The 23,869-nt window shown below is 42.8% G+C and overlaps 1 protein-coding gene across 5 annotated transcripts in view; it reads left to right on the plus strand.

The window, feature by feature from the left end:
* Positions 1-6,384: 6,384 nt before the first annotated feature.
* The window catches only part of LOC102789146 (nuclear factor 1 B-type-like), a 64,623-nt gene continuing 47,138 nt past the window's right edge, over positions 6,385-23,869 (plus strand). For 2 of the 5 annotated variants that reach the window (XM_035912826.2, XM_006802466.3), the window contains exons 1-2: positions 7,891-8,381; positions 10,934-11,465. In XM_035912826.2, the coding sequence (XP_035768719.1) occupies positions 8,355-8,381; positions 10,934-11,465 (559 nt within the window). In that variant the 5' untranslated portion in view covers positions 7,891-8,354. Of the gene's footprint in view, positions 6,738-7,890; positions 8,382-10,933; positions 11,466-23,869 lie in introns of those variants that run through there. The other 3 variants (XM_006802468.3, XM_006802469.3, XM_006802467.2) reach the window with 2 other exon arrangements.

Here is a 23,869-nt window from a genome sequence, read left to right on the forward strand (position 1 = left end):
TTTTTTCTATCTGCCAGGATATCAAGTTACTGAAAGAAAATTCTTTAAATCCATCCAACTGTGTCAATGTTTGCGCTCTGTTCAAATATATGTAAATCCTACTTTTCCTATGACCCAACTGTAGAAAAACCCATAATTACGCCCATAACAATATCTCATGTCTCTATAGTATATACACCCACTGCCACTTTATTAGTTACGCTTTGCTAGTCTCATGCTGGGATGTCTTAAGAGATGCCTTAATTCTTCGTGGCATAGATTCAACAGGAAACATTCCTGAGAGATTTTTGGTCGATATTGGCGTGATAGCATCACAAAGTTGCTGTAGAGTTGTTGGCTGGACATCATGATGCAAGTCTCCCAAAAGGTACTCTGTAAGATTGAGATCTGGTGACTTTAAGGCCACCTTAAAGAAATCAGTTTAAGATGATATGGGTTTTGTGACGTGCTGGAAACAGCCATCAGAAGATGAGCACATGGCGGTCATAAAGGGATGGACATGGTCAGCAGCAATAGGTAGGCTGTGGTGGTGTTTCAGCAATCCTTAATTGGTACTATGAGCTACAAAGAAAATATCAGCCACATCGTTACAGCACCACCACCGGCTGAGCTATTGATATAAGGCAGGATGGATACATGCTTTCATGTTTATGCCAAATTCTGACCAGCAGACCAGGGAACTTTTTTGGTGTGGCCAAAATTGGACACTACTTGCCCAGTTTTGGTTTTTTTTCCCCGTTTTAGCCGTCCTTCTCATTGTGGCCTTCTGCTGCTTTAACTCATTTACTTTGATTGCCCTTCTACCAGCTTGAAGCGGTCTGGCTATTCTTCTCTGATCTCTGTCATGAAAGAGGCATTTATTTTCACCCTAGAACTCGTGCTCACTGGATATTTTCTCTTTTCTCTCAACCATAGAAATGGTTGTGTGGGAAAAATCCCAGCAGATCAGCAGTTTCTGAAATACAAACATGCCTAAATACATTAAATCGCTGCCATGTGACTGACTGGGGAGATATTTGCATTAACCAGCAAGAGCTGAAGAGGTATACCCAATAAAGTGGCCGGTGTCTTGTTTGATTTTTTTTTTGTTGTCTTTTTTTACTTGCACAGAGCAAATGAAGGAACATATACTGAGCTCAGTCTCCTAAAAAGACAATCTCAGATTGAAAACATGCACGCTGAACACAGAAACTCCACAGTATTTAACAGCTGGGGCCTCCAAACATAGGTGGTGCGTACTTTTCTGCAAATGAGAAAAAGCCACGCAGTGTCGATGTACAATGTTAAGTGCGTCGCTGAGCTAAAGATGCGAACCACATTTCAGTTCACAGGCCTCATCTCAGCTGGGGCACATCAGTAAAGTCATTGCACAATAACCTATAACAGAAATCATCTTCCAACTTCTGTTTTCTCATTTAAAGAGCTTCAACTTGATCAGCCTGAGATGTCTCAGATTTTTTCACATCCAGTCAGTCTACCATCATTATATGTTCATCGCTATTTGCAAATATCAGAAGTTCAGAACCTTAGCAGGACGAAAACGGTCCCGGCACCACATTTGGACAGTTGTTTTTTTCTGAATGGGTCAGATTTCTTTCTGTTCCTTTCACATGTAAACCACAGATTTCACTGACACCTTACGTTCCTTTGTCTTAAACTCTGCTCTGAGTGGACATTCGCCTTCCCCTGCTCACTGTCTCCTTGTTGTTTAGGCCACCTCATTTATTTGTTGTAGCTAATGCTAAGTTACTGTTGCTAAGTCCACCCACTGCCCTGTTGCTGGGAAATCCAGCTGCCACGGAGCGGCCTCAGTGAGGAGGATTGGAATGTGGCAGGAGGAGAAAAGGTCTTTTCAGCTGGCATTCAGATAACATTTACATGGACACGCCTAACATCTTAATATATGGATCAAAATACAGTGGGTTCCATTAATGCCCAGAGACTCTGAAAGGAGCTTTAAAGCAACAGGTCTCTTGATGACTACTTGATATTTATGGCTTTTTTTGCTGCTTTTGTTATAAAATGAGGCAACTTTCAATAGGAACAGTGACATCTGATAATCCTTTACCTTAAAATCCTCGCAGCAGAGTATAGAGGACCTCAGTATTTTCAGATACCCACACAGTGACATCAGACCGCCTCGGTTGTATTGATGGGTGATTCCCAGCACTGGCAGGTTTGTCCTTGGATGAAAATGAGGCTGAGCGATGGGGGAGGCCAAAATGTCAGCGCTGGGTCACGATCAAGTTGCTTCTTACCTTTTATGTTCTTCCAAAATGAAAAGGTTTGACTCGGTCCAGATTTTTATTTTGGCAGATGATCATTTTACATGGCAGTAAATTGAGCAGCAAATTTCTTTTCCATGTTGCTGCAATTCATCTCGAGCACTTGGTGGAACAAATGTAAGAGAGGCAGAGGGGAGGGAGTAAGGGGGGGTTAGTGTGGGAGGGGGGGATGGTGAGGGTTACTGGGTCATGGCTCTTGTAATTACCACAGTCAGGTTCAAGTCACTGGTCAAGCTGTTGCTGATTTTTTTTTCTGTCTTCCCATAATGCAACATCATCAAGGACTGTCCTACACGTGGCTCAGCATGCCTCTACTGATGCCCCTTTGATTAGGTGTCTCACCCGCCGCCGAGCTGAGTTTGATTGGAGCTGAGAGCCCTGTGATGGCTGAGAAACTGACTGAGAGATCCATTAAGTGGCAGCTTTGCTATGATATATCAGCCAGGACGTGGTGGATGGTAAGTGCTCTCTTTGCTCTTTGCCCTGTGCTCTCCTGTCCATGTTCCAGTCTGCGTCTTTCCGTGTCTTCTTCCAAGTCAGGATTTGTGAAAGAGAGCGATATAGCGAGGAAAGCTTTCCTGATAAAAGATTTTGGCTGCAGAGCAAACTGTCTTGTCAAGTTCCTTTCACAGCCTTCATTTTGATCCATTTTTTAAGAGCATCCTTGGCACTGACGTTCGTTTCCTTCAGGCCTGCAGTTTTAACTCAGATCGTTGTAAATTGAGTTATGCTTCAGTTTAGCTGCACACAATAGAGGATTTTAAGGTGAGGATGGACTGGAACAATGTTTTTTTTATTTTCACTGGGATAGCTAACTAAAGGAAGTATTCAACCTGCCTTTTAGCATAAGAGCGCTCCTCAAGTGCACCTCTCCGTGCACCCTCAGCAGTGTTAATTTAGTGTTGCACAAAGAGCCCTTGTCCAGCCCGCGCCTTTCCCATGCTGAAGAGGCAACACAGGCTGACATTTCTTTCTGAATATTTATTTACTTGTCCGGGCACAGGCGAGCTTTTATTGTGCCCCATCTCCAGGGTTTAACTTTGTGTGTATCAGTGTATACAACCCCCCATTCTTTCCTCGGTTTTTACTTTATTTTCTCCTGTTTTCACTCGTGGTTTGTGAGTAATTTTAATTGGACACTGCACAGAATTACATTTACCTCACACCGTTATGGAGGATATAAAAAAAAAGAATACGTGCTTTTAAGAATTCGGGATTCATTATGAGCACAGTTCCAAGCAAACAGGGGACAGAAGACGATGTCAAGTGCATCACTGCCAGGAGCAGCAGTTCATTAAATGTGCATGCTGAAGGCTAGAATAGTGAAGGCTTTAGCTAAGATACACTGAGCTGCTCTCTTGGAATAAAAACCGATGTTGTGAAAGTAGGAAATTGTGCAATTGGTAGGAAGTTGCAGATCCAACCCATTTAAGCACAAAATCTGTATTGTTTTTCTTGTCATGTCTCTGCTGCTTTATGTCAGTGATTTAGTGTTGAATAATATGACGTGAATTTCACAACTCTGGGTCTAATAAAGGTCATCTTATCTTATCTTAGCTTTAAAATGTGCCATCTTTCTCCTTTTTTTTTTAAATTTCTTTTTTTAGCCGCAAGTCTTGAGAGACTTACATGTTGAGCTTTGTAAGCTAAAGCCAGTAAAAATGTGGTGCAGTCTCAGTATGTGGAATAAGAGGGAAAAGGGATAAAATTCCATATAAAGTAAAGTAATTAAGTACAACCATACATTCCCCTGATTATAGCCCTTTATTCACACTGCAGCTTAATTAAAATAACTCAAATCAGATTACGTACATTTCAAAAATTGTGTTTTGTGTTCTTGTTTCCTTAACTGTGGAACCTGCTAGAGTTTAAAACCATTTGTATGTATATGTGTATGTTTAAAAAGGTCACTGCTGGAGCGTAGACCCAATGGTAGGTCCGTGATAACACTGTTGTACTAAAAAAGTATGTTTAGAGTTTGTTTTTCACAGGTCTAACAATGCTCTATGAATAATAAATGAATAATAAAATGAAAGATGGCTGGATTGCAAGCGACTGACATGTTCATAGAACCGCTGTTAATAATTAATGGTTACATCTGCACTTTTTCTACTGTGACAAGTCAGAGCAGAGCTACAGTAAATTAGTATTTTCGATGAGAAATTCAGACTTTTAGTAAGTCAAAGAAAATACTTGTGGGTCCTGTGCATGCTTGTGACAACCCACTTGGTGTTGGATGTACCACACTATAACGACCACAGCATTTATTCCCCCACCTCGCAGTTTTGCTTGCGGCCACATGGGGGCGGTAGCTCCATGTTGAGAGTGCTGAATCTGTGAGGGCTCCTGCCATGTGCGCCGGTGGATCGCACGATACAAGGCTGGATTAATGGAGGCAGAGAGAGAATGGAGTCATTATGAGATAATGATTCAGCCTTTTATGGTAACATTAACAGCAAATAAGAAGTAAAATGAACAAAGACTAAAACATTCTAAGAAATGTGAACTGAACGTGTCACAAATTATTTATTTACTTTTATTTAAAATTTCCGTTTAGTAATGATCTGACGGAGGGCTTTTAAATCCAAAGGCTAATAGTCAGAGGGACTAAATCTATTCAACCTTCAAGGAGAAAATAGCACAATGCGAACTGACACACTAACATTATCAGACCTGATTTATCTTTCAAATGGTTATCGATCAGTCACTTTTACTACGGCTGAGTCCTCTTAGTCTTAACAACACAAACAAGCACTGGATACACGTGACTGCGGTGACATTTTTGGATGTTATAAGCAGTGTGTTAATGTCACCACAGCAGTGATGACAGAGGCACTAAAAATCTATTGTGAGACTTTCCATTCAATGCACGATCACATTTTCTGCTATTGTTGTGGATTGGATGCTCTGTGTACAGTAATGGGCATCCACTGAATGATTATTCACGAGTTTAGTTTTTCGATATAGGGAAGATGTACAGTCTTTTAAACACACCGAACAACATGTGCTGTTAGTGTTTCTCTGTGGGAACAATTGGATAATAATATTAATAATTAAAATGTGTTCATATATTTTCTTAATGAATATTAACTACATGTCTCATGAACACGATTTGATCTTGTAGGAAGAGCTTTATTTTCTAGAGGTTCGTTTTTCAAGGTCACTCGAAACAAGCCTGATCTGTCTCCCTTTGTCCGATGAGCACTAATAACCCACACACCTTGTAATGACTATTGCTTCCTCCATGTGCGCTTCCTCCACTATTCGGCCAGCCCTCGTGGGCACATCTTAATATGTGAAAACGTTTTCCAACTATAGTTTACTGTCATTTTACACTGATAATAGCACTACTGCCACCTCCTCTAACTGCAAATATTGAAAATATGAATCTAATTTTCATTACCACAGGAGACTGCATTTAGGGCAATAACTGCTGCGATGCAGTGCTTTCATCATCACTCAGTAACTATCGCTATTCAGCCCTGCCGTCCAGCAGCAGCCGCTCTGTCAACCCCAAACATGCACGTCAGAGGAGCGGAAGTGAGGGGCCCAGGGTACAGAGTCCCGGGGCCACGGCTGCTGGCCAATGAGAGGCAAGAATGTAAAGGCTATTACAAAACTGCGCTCTGACAAGCTGCAGATAAACGGGTTGCTCGTACCGGAAATTGTAATTTTTCAATTTCAAAATAAGATGTATCACGCCAGCATACGAGCCGGAGTTGATCTGAATATGATATTTCAATCAAAAATATTAAGAAAATCTGTGATATAATTCACAGTAGGACAATGCTTTAAAAAATATGCTGCCACATATTTGAAGTACTTTTTTTCAGGAAGACCTTATATTTTTGATATAGTCTTGATTTCGTGAAGAGCAATAGCGGCCCCCTAAAATGCGCAAACATAGAAGAAATTAAGAATAGGTCTCAAGGTATTTTATATATTATTACAATGCTACTTTGGGTAAATATTTTATGTCAATTTTTGTTCAATTAATAGTTTTAAGCGTAAAGTATTTTATTTTGAAATGTCGTATCGGAAATGGCGCTGTTTCCCTATGTGCGGTTTGACGGTTAGTGCTGAGAGCCGGAGGGGCGGCAGCCAGCCAGGCAGTGAAAGTGAAGGCGGAGACCAACCCAGTGCCGAAAACTCAGCCTCTTCTGGATCACGTTCAAGTTCACTGGACAACCCTAAAAAACGATCCAAAAAAGTAAGACTTTAAGAGGAAGGAAGACAAGGAAAAACAGAGAAAAAAACGCGAAGTGCTCCTAACTTCTTCTCACCGCTATCTGCCAAGAATTGTCTTCCGGTGTTGACTTTTTTCTTGCGAGCACTACAAGAGAGAAAACCCTCCAAAGCACAAAGTTGAGCGTGAGAAATGTGAAGCTACCGGCTTGTGTGTTTCAACCAGGCTCCAGGATTCCCCATTAATCCATGCAGTACAGTGCAATGGTACGTGAACGTGGATCATTACTACTTTCAAATGTTGTGTAGCAATCCTTGTGTACCTTTTTTTTTTTTTTAAATATACTGTCCCGTCCTCGCGGCTGGTGGGGGGGAGAGGAGAAATGTGGAGAGGTGGGTTGACTTTGCAGGGACCACAACACAGGCACGGTCGGGCCAAAATTGTTGTAAACTTGGCACAGACTGTCCCGCAGCCTATGTTAACATCCCAGTCCCCCTTAATCTGGCAAATGAGCTCCGTGTAGACTGTTAACAGCTCTGTAGGGCACACACGTGCGCGCGCACTGTAGCGGCACCGTAACAATGTTTAACTTTGACTCCTTTTAGCTCTACTACTATAATGTTACTGTACACCTACCCACCAAGCTTCGCCCTAAATGAGCACTTCCTAACGACGTTATTAACGCTTTTAAGTCAGGGAGTTTTATTTTGAGGAGGGGTTTCTGAGAGCACAACATAATTTAATAAATTAAAACATTTAATACCTATAAACTCATTTTAACGGGTGCTAAAGTTTAAGCTAGGTGTCCCTTTTACCTATTGTTTCTAGAACAATGCAGGCTAATTGTGTTGGAAATAGGTTTTTTAAAAAAAAAAAAAAAAAAAAAGTTTAATAAAATGTACCTCCCTTTATTTCTGTCTCCCCTAAAGAAATCATATTTTAAGAAGTTCTCCAGCAGACGTTAACAGGCTAATAAAGTACTGCTGCTTGGTGTGTAACTGACAAGCTAAAAGGTTTGTTATCACTGTGAGCCACCAACACTGCGTTGAATTATCTAAACTGGAAACGTAGAGTGCGTGTGTCTTGTTGACACGGAGCTCGGTGGTTAAAAAAGGGTGGCAGCGGGACGTTTTTCCCCCCGTTTGTTTACGTTCGTGTATGTGACCGAGGCTGCGGTCCAAAGTCCCAGAAGGTCATAAAATAATTCTGCAGAAGGAAGGAAAGAGGGAGGTGTGCGTTTATGTGTGTATGTGTGTGTGTGTGTGTGTGTGTGGGGGGGGGGGGGTTAATGAATTTTATGCGGTGTGTTCATATAAAGCCGAGAAGGAGAAGAAGGTGCTTGGAGGGGTTGGATATGGTGTGTGTTTGGAAGGGGGAGGAGGGGGAGGAGTGTGACTGTGCAATTACGTGGGTGAAAAAAGTTGGGTCTGATTTGCTGGAATCGCGCAGGACCGAGGGCGCACCGGTCGATTTCATATCAAGTTTGGTTAAAGCAGGGGTGAACATCCCACACTCGGCGCCCTCTGAAGCTCCCCGTAATGCTTTCATGAGATAACGCCGCACAGAGACGCGCGCAGAGCCCCGTGCAGTGCAGGAGTACAGCAGCGGCAGCCTCGTTTCGCACACCGGCTCTACGAGTACAGTCCGTGCATGTCAACTTAAAAACAGAGAATAAAAAATCGCCTGCAGAAAATCTGTCTTTCTCTGCGGTGAAGACAATCTCTGGATTTGCAGAAATTCATGGATGTTATTGGATAATTACTTTTGGTTTTTACGCGGATCCACAGAGTCTCGCATAGCGCACAGCGGATCCAGGAATGGCGCGATAAAGTGATCTGAGGAATCGCTCCAAGTACAGTCACTTTCTGTGTAGCCGTCTCGTCATGTATTCCCCGATTTGTCTAACTCAGGTAATTGTGTCTTTTTTTTTAAGTTATGCATCTTATCGCTGTGATTTTTAATTTGTATAAAAATTGTCACACGGTTTGTTTTTTTTGTTTTTTGTTTTAGCCCGGGAATAGAAAGTTGAGTGTCTGCGCTCTGAATTACTTTCATAATTCTTATAAATAATACAGACTTTCCCTTGTAAGTAAAAATAAATAAATAAAAGATATGGCATTAAAGCGAGGCAAAAACTTCTCGACTGAGATTATATGTTTTTGTGATAAAGTCGTGACATATATATATATATTTTAAAATTTATTTTCTACGAAAGTCCTAACGAAAGATCGGCTGTGTCCTGTTGGCGCTTGAAGTGCAAATCTTCACACGTTCGTCGCTCTTTACAAACTTTTGCGTAAAGATGAGTTTTAAGATAGAACCAAAGGACTCTATTCTTGCTAATCCCGTGTAACTGGTGCAGGTATTTTTCTCTGGTTTAATTAGCTTATTTGCGTCCTCCAATAACCTCTCTCTGTCTCTCTCTCTCTCACACACACACACACAGGCGCGCACCTCCCGGCCCTGCTTGAGCTGTGGCTATACATATATATTTATATATTTATGTATATATATTTTCCAGGCGTATATTTTTATTTAGAATAAAGCCCCCATACTTTAGGGAAGTGAAGTTGGAAGTTGGAAGAAGATAAAGCCACTTGCACTGTAGAAAGATCAAACGCGTGATAAGGTTGATTCAGCGGTTGGACAGAGTAGCTGACTGTTTTGGCTGACTCAGTTTTACTGTTTATATTTTACTTGGCATAAGTAAGTGATTGACTGAGATGTGGTTTAGCTTGTACTTAAGAGGATTGTGCTTTTATGGCCCCAGCTGAAGTGCACTGCATAGGCCCTGGCCAAGTCATTTATCTTTACAGCATTTGGCTTTAACCTGGCTAGAAAAAAAAAATTAACAGAATATTTAAAGTGATTTTGAGCGGGAGTGAAAAAAGGATTTGAGGAACAGTTGCGAGCGAACACATTTACTAGCATTTACACTTGCTTTTGTCATTTTAATTGGCAGCTTTATAGTGAGGAGATGACATTAAAAGAAGTTTTGAATGGATTTTTAACCTCTCTAAAAGACAATGAGGAGCTATACTATTCACAGTGAATATAATACATTTACAAGCTGTTAATGGAATCTGCAACATACACAGAGTTACCTCTTTCAGTGTAATAAATGATCATAATTTGACATTAGTGTACTGGAGCAGAGTTTTATCGGCCGATGGAGCCTGAGACTAGAAATGTGGCTTTTTAGAGGAGCACCAGCAGCAGCCACAGATAGAGAGGGGATTTCTGTGGTTCGCTATAGCCGGCTTGTTGCCTGACTGCCTACAAAAAGAACAATAACTCTTCAAAAGTCTTTCCACCCTAAAAACGCCTGTGTATAGTTATTAAAACTGGCATTTTAATGACCTCAAACAAAGATAATTTAATGTTTCCACCCCTCAGCTGCAGTCTTTTCTGCTGATTCCTAGAGATTCCCAGAGAACAAGAATTAAGAAATGAAACAAATATAATTTATTGTCGAATCAGTGAAGCAGTATTAATATTAGCCATTTAGTTGCTGAGTTGTTGTAGGAATAACTGCATTTAGTGTCTTTTTTTTTGTATTTTTGAAGGGGGGAAAAATTGAGTGGCAAAAAATCCATAATGACGTGTTTTATTCAAAGGTAACGATTTTGTAATGCAACACAAAGTAGTGTAATATGACTGTAATATGAAATGAGTTAAACAAAAATGAATAGCTAAATAAAAGTGAGATGAAACATTTTAAAAGTAGGCCGGGCTGCCTAACCTCAACTTTTAGGAATGAAGCTGGGCAGGTGCCATTCCATGTGTTAACCTCAATGCTTGAAACGATTTGGCATGAAATCCTTTGAGTACTCGATCAACCTTTGCAAATACCTTTCACACTATTGCTTCATTTGATGTGCCGCCTCTCTCGCCTGCCTGTGTTTTATTCCGTTTTGTACTTTAAGCTGGCATGTATACACGAGGCCGTGTGCATCGTGTCTGAAGAATGAGTATCTCTCTGACTTCCTTTTTTTATTAATTGTTTTTGTTAATGGTTGCATCCCACTTCCAGATTATGGTATGTGGATAGTTTGATAAGAGAAATGCAACTGTGCGGGGCGCATGCTCCCTGCAGCAGCAGCAGTGTTACAGGAGTCCCACTCAGAGCATGGTCGTGAAATGCGAGCAGAGCTGCAAGTGCATTCAGTCACCGGGCTTCGAGTTGATATAAACGGTGGAATTTACCTGTCACACCTGCAGCATATCTAGGATGGTAAAGCTAGTGTTCCTAATATAAAGAGATCATTCTCAGCTGGAAGAAACTGCCAGTGACATTATGTGACTGATTATGAGGGATTTTAAAATTGTGGTCTGACTTCCCTTCTGCTTTAAATTAGTAGCTGGGTAAACACATATTTCTTCATGTTTGATGACATGAGTTTCTGATTCTCTCCTTCTCTCTCTGTCTCTTTCTCCACACTGTGCCCCTCGGATGCTCCAGGATGAGTTTCATCCCTTCATCGAGGCACTTCTTCCTCACGTCCGCGCCATCGCCTACACGTGGTTCAACCTCCAGGCCAGAAAACGCAAGTACTTCAAGAAGCACGAGAAGCGGATGTCCAAGGACGAGGAGCGCGCGGTGAAGGATGAGCTTCTGAGCGAGAAGCCCGAGGTTAAGCAGAAATGGGCATCCAGGCTGCTAGCCAAGCTGCGTAAGGACATTCGGCAGGAGTACCGGGAGGACTTTGTCCTCAGCGTGACGGGCAAGAAGCCCCCTTGCTGCGTGCTATCCAACCCGGACCAAAAGGGCAAGATACGACGAATCGACTGTTTGCGGCAGGCCGACAAAGTATGGCGTCTGGACCTGGTGATGGTCATCCTCTTCAAAGGCATCCCTCTGGAAAGTACAGATGGCGAGCGCCTCGTCAAGTCTCCACATTGCACCAACCCAGCACTTTGTGTCCAGCCACACCACATAACAGTATCAGTCAAGGAGCTGGACTTGTTTCTAGCATACTATGTCCAGGACCAAGGTAGGTTTCAAGTTCATACTGATTCTCTGTGTGTGTGAGAGAGAGACAGTTAATGTTGTGCGTGTGCGTGTGTGTGTGAGAGAGAGAGTGAGTGATGATTTAGCAAGGTCAAGAGTCGCATGAGTTATTTTCTGGCAATTCTAAATCTGCCAGAGGAGCAAATGTACGACTGTGACCGTCAGTACTGTGCATACATTTATACCACAAACATTTTTATTTTTCTAAGCAAGCCTCATTACAAAAACAATGTCATCAAAATTAGATAAGACCATGTGTTAACTGTGTTTGCTTTGCTGAAATCCAGCAGCAGCTTATATCCCTGTAATTCTCCTGTAATTATTCAGTTACCTTGTACACACACAACCACACACACACACACAGGATTGCACAACTGCACACACACTGCATAACTGTTCCATTTGTTTGGAAATCAAGTGGTGGCATTTGTGGAAAGTTTCAGTCTTAAATGTCCAAATGCTGAATATATGGAGCAGTGTTATATTTTATTAATTCATTTATAAATAAATAAATATCATTTAATGTAACCTAAGATTTAAAAAAAAAAATTCACTTTTTAATCTCAATATTTTAAAAATAATCATGGCATTTGTCCCTTTTTAGTTTTCATTCCACGATAAAAATTTCAAACTGGGTTGTCTGCAAACACTGTTGATTTTCCACCAATTAAAATGGTAATACGTGTGATCAATAAAGAGATTTCTAATAGTAAGACACATTACAGACATAAAAACACTTTCAGTTGTTATAAAATTTAAAGTCTCTGTTTTTTCTGTTTTCTTCCTCGTGTGTCATGTTATTGCATGTTATTTTCCCGATCCCTAAAAAAACTGGATTCTTTTACATGAAAGGTTTAGAGGACACATTTTGCACTGTTTAGGAAGTGTACTTTATAAGAGGGTAATAGTTAGTTAAATTAGTTAGAATAGTTTTTGTCATGCATATATTTTAAATTGATGTTTTTATTTATTTCTTTTTCTTTCCAGAATTAATTTGCTAGGATTTCTTTCTTTTTTTTCTTTAATAAAAAATAGTAAACACGGCCGCAAAAATAAAATAAAGGCATTGATGAAAGTCCAGAATAGAAACGTTGTTTCTAGTGTACATCACCAGAAACTGGTTTACATAGTCAGTCATGCAGACTGTAAACTGGGAGATTTTCACTCAAAGCATGATCAGAGCAACGCCGCATTCAGATGTGATCTCTTCCAGGTTCAATGAGTTCTACAGAAAACACTTTTCACAGGATACTGTGAATGATGTTGTTTTTTCTTACTCGGATCTCGAATCAGATAACACCTTTAAAAAGCCTTTGAAAATGAAATTCAGGTCTCCTCTGACTGCGAGTAAACACATTTCAGTCATATACATCCCACACTTTTAAACCTCCCATATGCTGCCCTTAAATCTACTGCAACCACACCGAATAGCCGCCACTACACTGTGCTCCCATTGAAGGGTAGTGGTATAGCTAGCTCATTATCATCAAACCCTGAGCGCCATTTTGTGTTTGATAAGTGCCAGGGAAAGCAGAAGGCACAGCACAGAGACAATAATGGTTGCCATTGGCACCGGGGTTGGCATCAGACCCTCTTTTGTGTCTTTTGTAGGATGCCACCGCTTCCCTGGTTTACATCTGCTGCATTTTGAACTGCTCAGTACCAACTCGAGAAACGGAATTTAGTGCTGTTTTATCACAAAACTGACTTTATAAAACAGCCGCTGTTTTAGTAAACTGTATCTGAGTAGAGAGGACGATCATATTGAAGATTCGTTTCAGTGTTTATAATAAAAGGTTAAAATAATGTCATGTTTTTCTATTTGGGAACGATCATTTGCCGCCATCCTCAAAATTCCCATTGAGTGAAATGCTTGGCAAACACCGAATAGCGGGGATCACTCAGATGGCCATCTTTTTCTTTTCCTTCTTCAGTTTTTGCAAACTAAAGCGTCGCCTTCTTTTCTTTAAGTTCCCGAGCGGTCCACAAACCCAGACAATGCAGCCATGTTGTGGTAGCGTGCGGCACGGCGCCATTTTGTTTTACACGGTGCCAGGGAGGCAGGCAAAATCACCAGTAATGGTTGTTAGAGGTTTGGAGGTTGGCATCAAACTCTCTTTGTCTGCTTGCAGCGTGCCTTTGATTCGTTGGTTGGCATCCGCAATGCAGTGGGCACGTTGGGAAAGTTTTTTGACAGTGGCAGAATGGAAGCCGCTGCCTTTGTTCTGCTGCAACTGCACGAAACAAACAAACATACAATCAAACACAAAGAAAGTAGCAAACGGCTCGGGCTGCAACAGAATCTGGTTATTGTGCGAACTTTGTGGGGGGGAAAAAAAGAGCGAGTTCGGACTGTGATTTTTAATGTAGTTCTGCTTCTGCCGTGTTTTCTAATCCGTTATTTCGCTGCTGTTATTTATTCTGGAAAATCTTTTTTTTGTTTTGTTACTTTTCGTGAGAAAAAAAATGGGGTTCATAGAGTGTTTGTTTTTGATTCTGGTGGGCTGCTGCCTGAGAAAGGTCGGCGGGTTGGCAGCGAGTGTACCGGGTGAATTTTGAGAGGGCACTCAGCTCCCTTGTTCTGGGGCACAGACGCGTTTAGCCAGGCAGAGCTGTAGCACCCATGTGCATGCCCAGATGAATGCCCGCTGGGAAGTAGGCTGGGGGCTGGGAGTGGGGGTTGTGGCATCCATTGTGCCAACTGGCAGGCCGCGTTCAATGCAGGGCCCGGGCTTCTCACACTCACACACACGTACTGCCGTGGTAATCCACTGCACCATTTCATCATTTTCCAATAAAACAAGAAGAGAAGTTTTTATTTGTTTTTGTTTTTTTTAAATCATCAACTCTCACCTCCTAGATTCATATTTTGCATATCCAGTTTGACAGCGTGATGGAATAGTTGCAACGGGGCATGTAGATAATCATCGTGTCGGGACACGCTGGGAGTCTCCAGGCCTCGTTTGTATGTGGTTTTTGTTAGGCTGCTCATCCCTGTTTGTTCAAGCAACTGCAGAGATATACTTATTGTGTTCACTTGTTCTTTCTGGCCATGTATGGAAAAAAGGAGAAATTAGAGAATAACATTGTAAAAAGGCTTTTTTTTTATTAAGATGCATGCGTAATGTGAGTCATTTCTTTTTTTCTTACATGATCTTCAGTGACTAATTCCTAAAAAGATTTCCGAGCATTTAGAAAGTTGGCAGTGGATTTCCTTAGAAACCGTGAGAGTCGAAGGATTGCTGAGGTAGTCCAAATCGGGATGAAAGAAGTCAAGGTCAAGCAGCCTTCCCATTAGTCGTGTGCTGAAAGTTAACGTGGCCATAAAACATCATTACCTTTACTCCCACCCCCATACCCCCTGTGATGTTTTTTTTCCATGATAGTTTGTAGAAATGGATGGATTACCTCCGGATACAAGCCGCCATGTTAATCAAAACCTTGTTTTACAATTGCCAGGCTTAACCTCTGCCCCTAAGGTCACGACCTTTACAAAGAGATGTGACAGGGTGTCCTCTGAAGTTTAATTGAGCAAAACAGATCAGTGAAAACATGCCTGTGCCGGCGCGGGGCACGTGGAGGAGGAAGACTTTTTGCCGTGGTGGTGGGGGTGGTGGTGGTCAGCAGAGCTGTTGGGGAAGGGCGGATTCTCTTAAGCCCCTGTCGTTGAACTCTTCAATCGGGGTCAAACCACAGCAGTCATGGGATCACCGGTGGTCTCTTGGCAACTGTTTGTCTCCGCTCTTCTGCCACTTCTTGTGGTATAGCCGGTGGTCCCTTGGTTCACTGGCCTAAGTGAGGGGGAGTAAGCCCTTGTGATTGTCTCCCGCACACACCCCTCCACCCAATGAACCAATCCTTCAAGCTGGGTAGTCTGGCTGGTCGGTATCTTCAAGACTCTCCACTGCCTGCTCGCCACACTGCTGGGGATCGCTGTTTGCATCTTGTTTTCCGCCTGGCTGCCTCAGAGGCTTTGGTCAGGCGGCCAGTGCGGAGGTCTGACCTTCTGGGTCACAGTGGAGGTCTGTGACTAAGCAAAACATCTAACCCTCCCTGCCTCTCTCCCCCCTCGTATCCCCTTATCCTCCTCTGCCATCAGGAATCACCCCTGCGGCACACTGCCCGGCCAAGTGACTCTCACTCCTTTTCTCTCCCGTTCTCTTTTCTTTTCTCAGTCCCTGGCTTTCCCTCAAGCCTGAGACTCCGACCATGACAGCTGTCCCAGGCCCAGGCGCTTGGCCAGAGAAATGGCGGCTGGGTTTATGCCAGAAACGTGAAACAAAACTTGTTGTAAGGAGGAGCGCATTAAAGACACTGCTGTCAAGTTTAACTACAGTTACTCAACTCCTTGTAAATTTTGTGCCTTAATGTTAGAACAAGTCTGGAGAATGGCTCTCATTGCAGTCGAGATGGAGTTTTATCTTGAACATGAATTTTAAGGAACAAGCTAAACCCCAAACCCTGGGAAAAACCGTAACCAGTGATGCCAGAGATATATAGAAAAAAATCTTCACAGTGAACTGCACAACCCTGTGCTTAGCTTCCATGCTGGCTTCCTTATTAGTATGCAATAGAGCCTGCGGTGTCTGGCTACCTCTCTCTCAGAGCCATAACCTATCGAACACATTCTCTCAATCTAATCCACTTAGAACTCCCTCCCAGCTTCACCGCTTGCCTTATTGATTTCCGCTTCCCACTAAATGTCTTCCCGATCCTTTTTCTCTTAACCCGGCAGCTATTTATGTTTTGCAGTGCAGCCTTTCTTTCCTTTTCTTTTTTTTTTCACTTGCTTTCTTGCTCTCTCGCTTATTTTCTTTCTGTATTAATGTCTTCACCCCCTTTCCAGGATCTTTGGTTGTTTTGTGATCTCCATCTGACTTCCTTCTGCCTTCTTTCCTCTCCTGCTCTTTCTCAAACAGTAACCTGGGTGCATTGCAGCCAGGTTGCCTGGCACAGTATGAAGCTTGTGTTATTAGCAGCGGGGCTTTGCTCGAGCAAATACCTCAAGGCTTAAACAGGCCGTGTTACCTCCTTAGCCCTCTTTTGTGTGCCATGTGTACATAAATCGCCATGGAAACAAGGCAACTCGGAGCAGAGGCCACAGAGAAATGTGGATGCTTTCTTTCTCAACAAAATTTACAACTCCCTCCTTTGCTCCGCTACAGTGTGTTTAATTTGCTTGTGTCACAGTTTGCGCTGTTGCATCTGTCAAAAAAACGGGACGAGGCCTTTCTTCTGCATTGTGAGGCTCAGGCATTGTGTTGAAAAGGCTTTTCTTGTGTATTTCAGCAGGAGACTCAGTTTTGCGTTCGTGGCTACACTTGGTTAAGGTCTGCAGTTTGTGTCATTAGTCTATGGTTAAGATCTCAGCTTCCCCACACTTTCCCAGGCTTTTTTGGGGAGGACCCCAAATGCATTTCAAATCCCCCCGAGGCCACTTGACTGGAGGACCGGCACCTCCCACTTCACCCGGATAGATTCCCCACCCCCCATCCTGTCTGCCAGTCCTACCAAATGAAGACAAATGGGTACATTCACCCTTATCCCAGACCTTATCACTGTCCTGCCTTACAAAGCGGGCCCTCCCTGCTGCCTGAGCTTCTCCATCCAGTGGCTGCGCCCTCTTCTCCGCCGTTGTACTAGCGTAACTGCTAGAAAAACCTACTGTTGTCCCATCTGCCTGCTAGACTGGTCATGTAAGACAGCAGAGTCTGGAGTGAAAAGAAGGATAAGAAGGTTTAGAGGGAAGACAAAAAGTCTTAGTTAGAGAATTTGTGTGAAGATGTTCTTTGACCTTGCATTTTTTCCAGTCAGTCAGGAGAAAAGCACCCTCGAGTATCAGAATGAGACTTTTATGCAAAAGCCAGTCCCCTTCACCCAGGATGGAGGCTTGTGAACAACCAATGAAGGGAAGAAAAAAAAGGAAGGGGTAGTAGGTGGGGTGTTATTGGGAACTTTGGGCAGGGACAGACAATCGGAGTGGTTGCCCAGGAGACACTGACTTCTCTGAGCAGCACCCCCCACTCTGCTTTGCCCCATCAAAGTCTTTTCAGGCCAGACAAGGCCGATCAGTGGCCTAGAGTGATGGTTGTCTCTTCCTTTGTCTGGCGTTACAGTACGGCCCATCACTGTGACGGCTCGACAAGACCTGAGTGGAACAGAAAAAGAGAGGCCCGCCATCACAGCGCCGTGCGAAATGTACTTTTGGGTGGGCATGTTGTTGTTTGGGGTGGGGGGCGAATCCCCAGAGAATTTCTTTCTAAAGTCAGTGCAGTGGGTCAGAGAGGGGATATGGTGTCTGGGGCTTGGGAATGGCCTGCTTGGGACGGATTCATCAGCACCCCATTGAGTTGTCAAAGCAAGCAAAAGGAGCTGCACTCCTCCCTCACATATGTTGGGTTGACTTTTCCCCAAAAAAAAAAAAAAAACCCTCCCAAATTTAGAAACCAACTGTTAAGCAGCAGAGCAATAAACAATAAACACTGAGTGCATATATATTATTTTTACTGGCTCTTACAGTAAGAAAAGTTATATAGCAAAAGAGTCATTTACATTTTTAGCATGTACAGCAACTTCTTTTTACGAAGAAGCAGCAGGGCTGTGTTTGATTAAAGTGAGCTGTACACGAGGTAGACAGGAGGAGAAGAAATGTGGACGTCTCGTTGTTTGTAACGACATGAAAATCCCATATCTCAGGATCACCAAACTGCAGATGTTACACATTTTCCACAGAGGTACTTTCTCCTCTGTCACAGGCAGTTCTCTCTTTACATCAAGGCATTAGTAAAAAAAAACTCAGTGATTAAAAAGGAGAACAGAAAAGTGCACATTTCCTTCATGTTTTCTGTAGATGTATGTGCATGAATATGGGAGAATTGCACCGCCATAAACGCAGCATTCACAACAACCCAGCAACTTAAATCAGAAATGAAAATAAGCTCTTCCTATTTTAAACCATACTACAAATTGTAATCACAAAATGTAGCTATTAATTCTAACTTTTTCAAAATGAAATGAGGGGAATTTTGATGTTGTAGTAGTGATGAAATTGTTAGCCCAAAGTGCTAATACTTGTGTTAGGAGTGGGCATGTCCAGTGCCGTGTGTGCTCCCGTGATTAAAGCCAGCAGGAGCACGAACAGGATAGTTAATGAAGTCCATTATTTTTCCTGAAGAAGAAGAGGCTTCGTTACCATGGTGTCCACTAAAAGTCTGTGTGACGATCCGGATCCCAACAGCTTGAGTTCTTCTCGAATTGTCCCGCTCTCTATGCTGGCACAAAGCTCCAGCTGGTTGTTTAGCTCACAGGGACTTTCAGAGAAGCGTCCCTAAATTTGACATGCAAATCCAAAAATGTACACATGGAGACCTGCGTTCTCACTTGTACGCCCATATGCATGTAGAAACTGCAACAAATCCGACTTGTGGTTACTCACCTGCGCTTCTCCTCAAAAGACTGCGTTTAGTTTTGGTGAGCAGCAACTCCTCGCCGCTCCGGCAGCTGTCAGGCATAAAAAAGAAAAAGCTGAAAGTGGGATTCCTTTTTAAAAGCTTGTTCCAGATTTACCAAGTCAAGATTGTAATTAGGCCTCCAACATGTGCACATACCTACAACCCACAATTACACTGCACATTCCTGCTCACCCCCTAAAAAAAAAAAAGCCTCTCCTCCACCATCCGTCTCCTAAACCTAATGCTGTATTCTACATTAGTAGGGAAATTTGGCTAACAGGAGGTCATCAGGCTCTTGTTATCTGTGTTGTATCCCACTCTTGCTCGTTGAACAAAACCCAGACGCTGACTAATTTGAGCTCTGCCCAACAGGGCCGTGATGTAATCGCAGATCTTCCCTCATAATTTTCACCGAATTGTTTGCAACCTGTAGTCTGGGATCTGTGCTGGTTTAGCATAGTCCTTATGAGCAGTTATGATAATGACTCTAGTTGACCTACAGATGGCTAAATGAGTAATGCTCAAGCTCATCATCTCTTATGGGATCCCCGCCGAGTCTGCTCGGTGTTTCCCAGGAACATCTTCATCTGCTTATGCGGGCCCTGTTCTGCAAACTGTTAGACGCTCGCCTGACATTTTTTACTCCCTTTTTTTTCTGCAAAACTTCTGGCTGTAACTTGCGTTGCCATGTGTGTCTTGTTAAGGGCAGTTATGACAAATGGCAGCAGCTGTACAAACTAATCTCTCTGTAGCTTTCACACATGGCGCCCAATTAACAATGGACCACTGTGGGGCCCTAATCCACGGTGCAGCCATCCTCTGGTCCCGCTTGCTGAGCCAACTGCCCCAGGAGACTCTTCTCCTCTCCGCTCCTGCTAGCCAGCCTCTTAACTCCATTCAGATGGGAGCCGAGGAACAACGCCTTCAGTTGGAGACACGGCAGCCATCTTGTTTGTTTCCATGTTGGGAATCCAGGTTCCTAACGGTAAAGAGTCTGGGTTTTTAATGTCACATTGGAGTGCTTTGGGATCGGGTTGCAGCCCCAGAGAGAAGACGTGTACGTTACATTTGAATGTTTGGACTCATGCACATGCAAACCCGTGTGCTTTCTGCTTGTGGGCCTGTGTGGTATGGAATAAAATACATGCAAGCAGATGAAGTTGATAGATTTAGCAAAATGTCTCAAGAACAGGTGGGTGGGAAGAGTTTTTTTGTTGTTGTTTTTTTAAATGTGTGTGTGTATGTGCAATCCAGATTCCCTGTCAGTGGGCATGTTTCCAGTAGTTGCATGATGAAATGCTGTTTCTCCAGGCCTCAGATTGTTGAACGCACTGTGTAATAGACTTAAAGTTCTGGTGGAGAGCGTATTACTCGGTGCGCTCACTGCTTGTGCAAATTTATGGGATAAACTGTGTGAAGGCAAGGGAATGGTAGCCCACAGTCCTTAATGGTTCTTTTTAACTTTGGAATTATACCAACAATCACATACATAAACCATATTCATTCAGTTTCCCAGGAAAAGTTTTATTATGACTTTCTTTTCATCCAAGGGCATGTCAGCAAAGCTTCATATGGCTTTGCTAAAGTATCCCTTTTTCAGTTTTACATTACAATTAATAATTCCAGTCCTGAAATACAGTAAGACAACAACCCTTGGATACGGACCAGCATGAAATTTTTTTTCCACATTTTCTCCGCTCTTATCCAAAACAAAGCCACAAACGGGAGTTTGAGACTCAAAAGGAGGGTGTTGAAGGGTCGGCGGCCATCAGGAAAACGATGCAGGCCCCTGCCAAATCTATGACATGAATGAAACAAATGGATGAAGGAAAATGAAAATGGTTGGGGTGTGATCTCTGGCAGGCAGAGCGAAACCAGTGCCAACTATTATGAATGGGAAACTGCTGCTGAGCTAATGAAAAAAAGAACAAAAAAAAAAAGAGAGAACTCACTTTTTTTTTTCATCCGCCATCCAAGAATAATTAACCGCGGGCAGGCCTTCTGGTGAGGGTGGAGAAAGCCACAAGACACTTGACTAACATCTCACCGCAAAGGAGGACAGCGACACACAAAGAGGGGGGGAGAATGGGAGCAACAAAAGGAGGTTTATAGGGGGACAAAGTAGACTTCTCAGTTACTTTAAGCTGTGAAAAGAGAAGCTAAAGGTGGCGTTTTTTTAAAAAAACGGTAACTGTTTTAAAGGAAGGAATACAACATCAAGTCAAAATGCCCATAAAATCCTAGTTAGCTATTGATGCAGAATAAATGCATAAAATGATTTCAGTGAACAGACTTTTAACTTTTTAGCAGCTGGGTGTTTGGCTTCAGTACATGTACTGTATCAGTTGATCAAGAAAAAGTTAGTTCAGCTTAATTTAGATTCATTAATCATCATTTACGAAGCGAAAAATGTCAAACGTTTCTTATTCCCAGCTTTCAGCCTGAGTATTTTTTTCTTAGTATATGCATCTTTAAGTTGAATTTGTTTGAATCTTAACCTACTAGTCAGGCAAAAACCGTAAAAGAAAGATTTCCTTTTGGCTCTGAGAAGCCTAAGACCAGGCGTTTTGACATTTAATAGAAAAGAATCAGTCAAACCAAATGAAAACAATAATTTCTTCCAGCCCTACTGTCCTGTCCTGTACTGAACTGTATGTATCTCCCACAGTCTGCTCCCATGTAGGCAGGATGACATGATGGAAAGAGCAGAATGGGGGCCAGATGTACGTTTATATATAGGACCTGACAAGGATACAGAGCATGACACCAGGCAGAGGCTTTACTTATCACATGCACACTATCACGTACACCATATCCTATAGTGATAAGGTCTGTATGTACAGTATGTTTAGCAAAAAAAAAAAGAAAACCTGCTAACGATGCACGGTGGATAGAGCTTTGTCAGGCCGGACGGATTAATGCTGGAAGAAGGTGCAGAGGCTAATTACAGGAGTTAGTGTGTGTAATCAAAGAAGAAGCACTTTAAAGTCTCAGTTTTAGTTGTTTAGTTGTATTTTTTGTGTGTGTTTTGCTTCCCTCGCTGAGAAGCCCTAAAGTGCCGGCTTTTATTTTAATCCTTCAGACGCCGCCCTGTAGCCAAGAACAGCAACAGTTTTGTTTTACCTTCAACCCTTGTCGAGTTCGGCGTCTTGTACGCCGCAAACATCGCCCGAAGGCTGACAAAGCATGCACTGTTTTTAGGCAAATGCTCAAAACAAAACGCGGTTTCCCCATTATGGCAATCAAAGCGCCGTTATCGACGATCAACATATTCTCACCCAAACACAGAGAGGAGAAGAATGCCCCATTGACTGATACTGCCTGCTAGGCTGGTTGCGCTGATCTCCTGAAGAAAAGATCAGTGTCGCTGGTGGACCCCACACTCCTCCCAACTGCCTCCCCTCTCTTTGCCTTCTTCCTGCTATATATGTCTCAATACTTGGGGGTTCTTAGAAAGGGGGAGCTGAAGAAGGCTGCATGTGTGTAAGTGTATTGTCGAGGTGCTGCCTAGGGAGACTATCCCATGCTGGCGGTGTGTGTGTGTGTGATGGTGGTGGGGGGAGCTGAAAAGACGGAGCCGTCACCTGCCAGACTGCTGGAATGTTAATGCCACGGCTCTGATAATTGGATTTTGTACACACCGTCTGTGAGGAACGTCCAGCAACTTTCCCCCTCTTATTGTTCAACCCAGCCCCGGACCCTCAATAGAGCTTGTCTATGTTTATACAAGCACTCACGTCTCAATAAAGACTGTTTACAATGTGTGTGTGTGTGAGTGAGTGCGGTGTTGGACTTCTGAATCACAGAGCAATTGTGTGTGACGGATGGGGGGGGGAGGAGGAGAGACTGTAAATGAAAACAAGTCAGTGTCAGATTATCAAAATGTGGCAAACATTTAAGATATTAAGAGCTTTGCTAGGGCTTAAAATCCGATTTTTCAAGATTTTCCCGGTGTTGCAGAAAGATTTTCTCGGATTAAAGCTTTTCTTTTTTCAAACCCAAACCTCATAGATGAACTTGCCACTAACTATTCATCAAATCACTCTAGCACCATTCCTGATCCACATGTCAAGTCGAAGGTAGACACACCCACTCTGAGGTCAAAGGTGGAGAGGAAGCGCTTCCTATTGGCGAAGTGTGTGTGAGGCGTACATGATCTCAGATCATTAGGGAAGTTATGGCTCTTGTTTGCATTGGGGAGGTGGAGTGGGGGGTGAGCCTGGATTCAGGCCGGGAGCTGTGACGCACTGGTTTCCCCCTCCGTGGCCTCCCGTGCTATTTCCACCCAGGCTGCAGCGGCTTGATCTGGTTAAACGTCTCGGCTGCACTGACCTGAATTCCTCGTATTCACCTCAGAAGACCCATGCCTTAGCCAGCCAACGATCCAGCCATATTCTTTCCCCGCAGCAAGTGTGTAAACGTTCCTTCCTGTACATAAGGAAGCTACGTTTAAAAAAAAAAAAAAAGTTATCCTATTTCCAGCTTAATTCCTCGGAGCAGAACTGCTAGGAACAATGACAGCGGTTTTTCTTTTGGCAGAGTGACTTGTTGTGATTAGATAAACAGCCTCTAATTGTATTTAATCTGTGTTAAAATAAGGCATTTGGAACAATTACTTTGGTATGTTTACCAAACAGCTGTTGTGTGGATCCTTTCTCCTTTTTTTTTCTCCACATCTTTCTAAGATATAATGGATTTGGTTCACCTCATTGATTAGTGGGGAAAATAAGATAGGCGCTACATTAACTTAGGCATTGGGTTTGTTTTCAGGCTTCAACTGTTACAGAAATAAAAGCACAAAAATCTATTTAGTTTGGGTAAGATTTCATTAAATTTAAATGGCTTTTAGTTAAGGTCCTGGTTTTCCATTTTGTGTCATTTCGAGAGTGTTCCTCTTTTGTTATCTAAAGCATAGTATTTATTCTCACATATGTAC

This window comes from Neolamprologus brichardi, chromosome 3 (genome assembly GCF_056152115.1).
Source record: "Neolamprologus brichardi isolate AB-2024 chromosome 3, ASM5615211v1, whole genome shotgun sequence".
NCBI classification, from domain to species: domain Eukaryota; kingdom Metazoa; phylum Chordata; class Actinopteri; order Cichliformes; family Cichlidae; genus Neolamprologus; species Neolamprologus brichardi.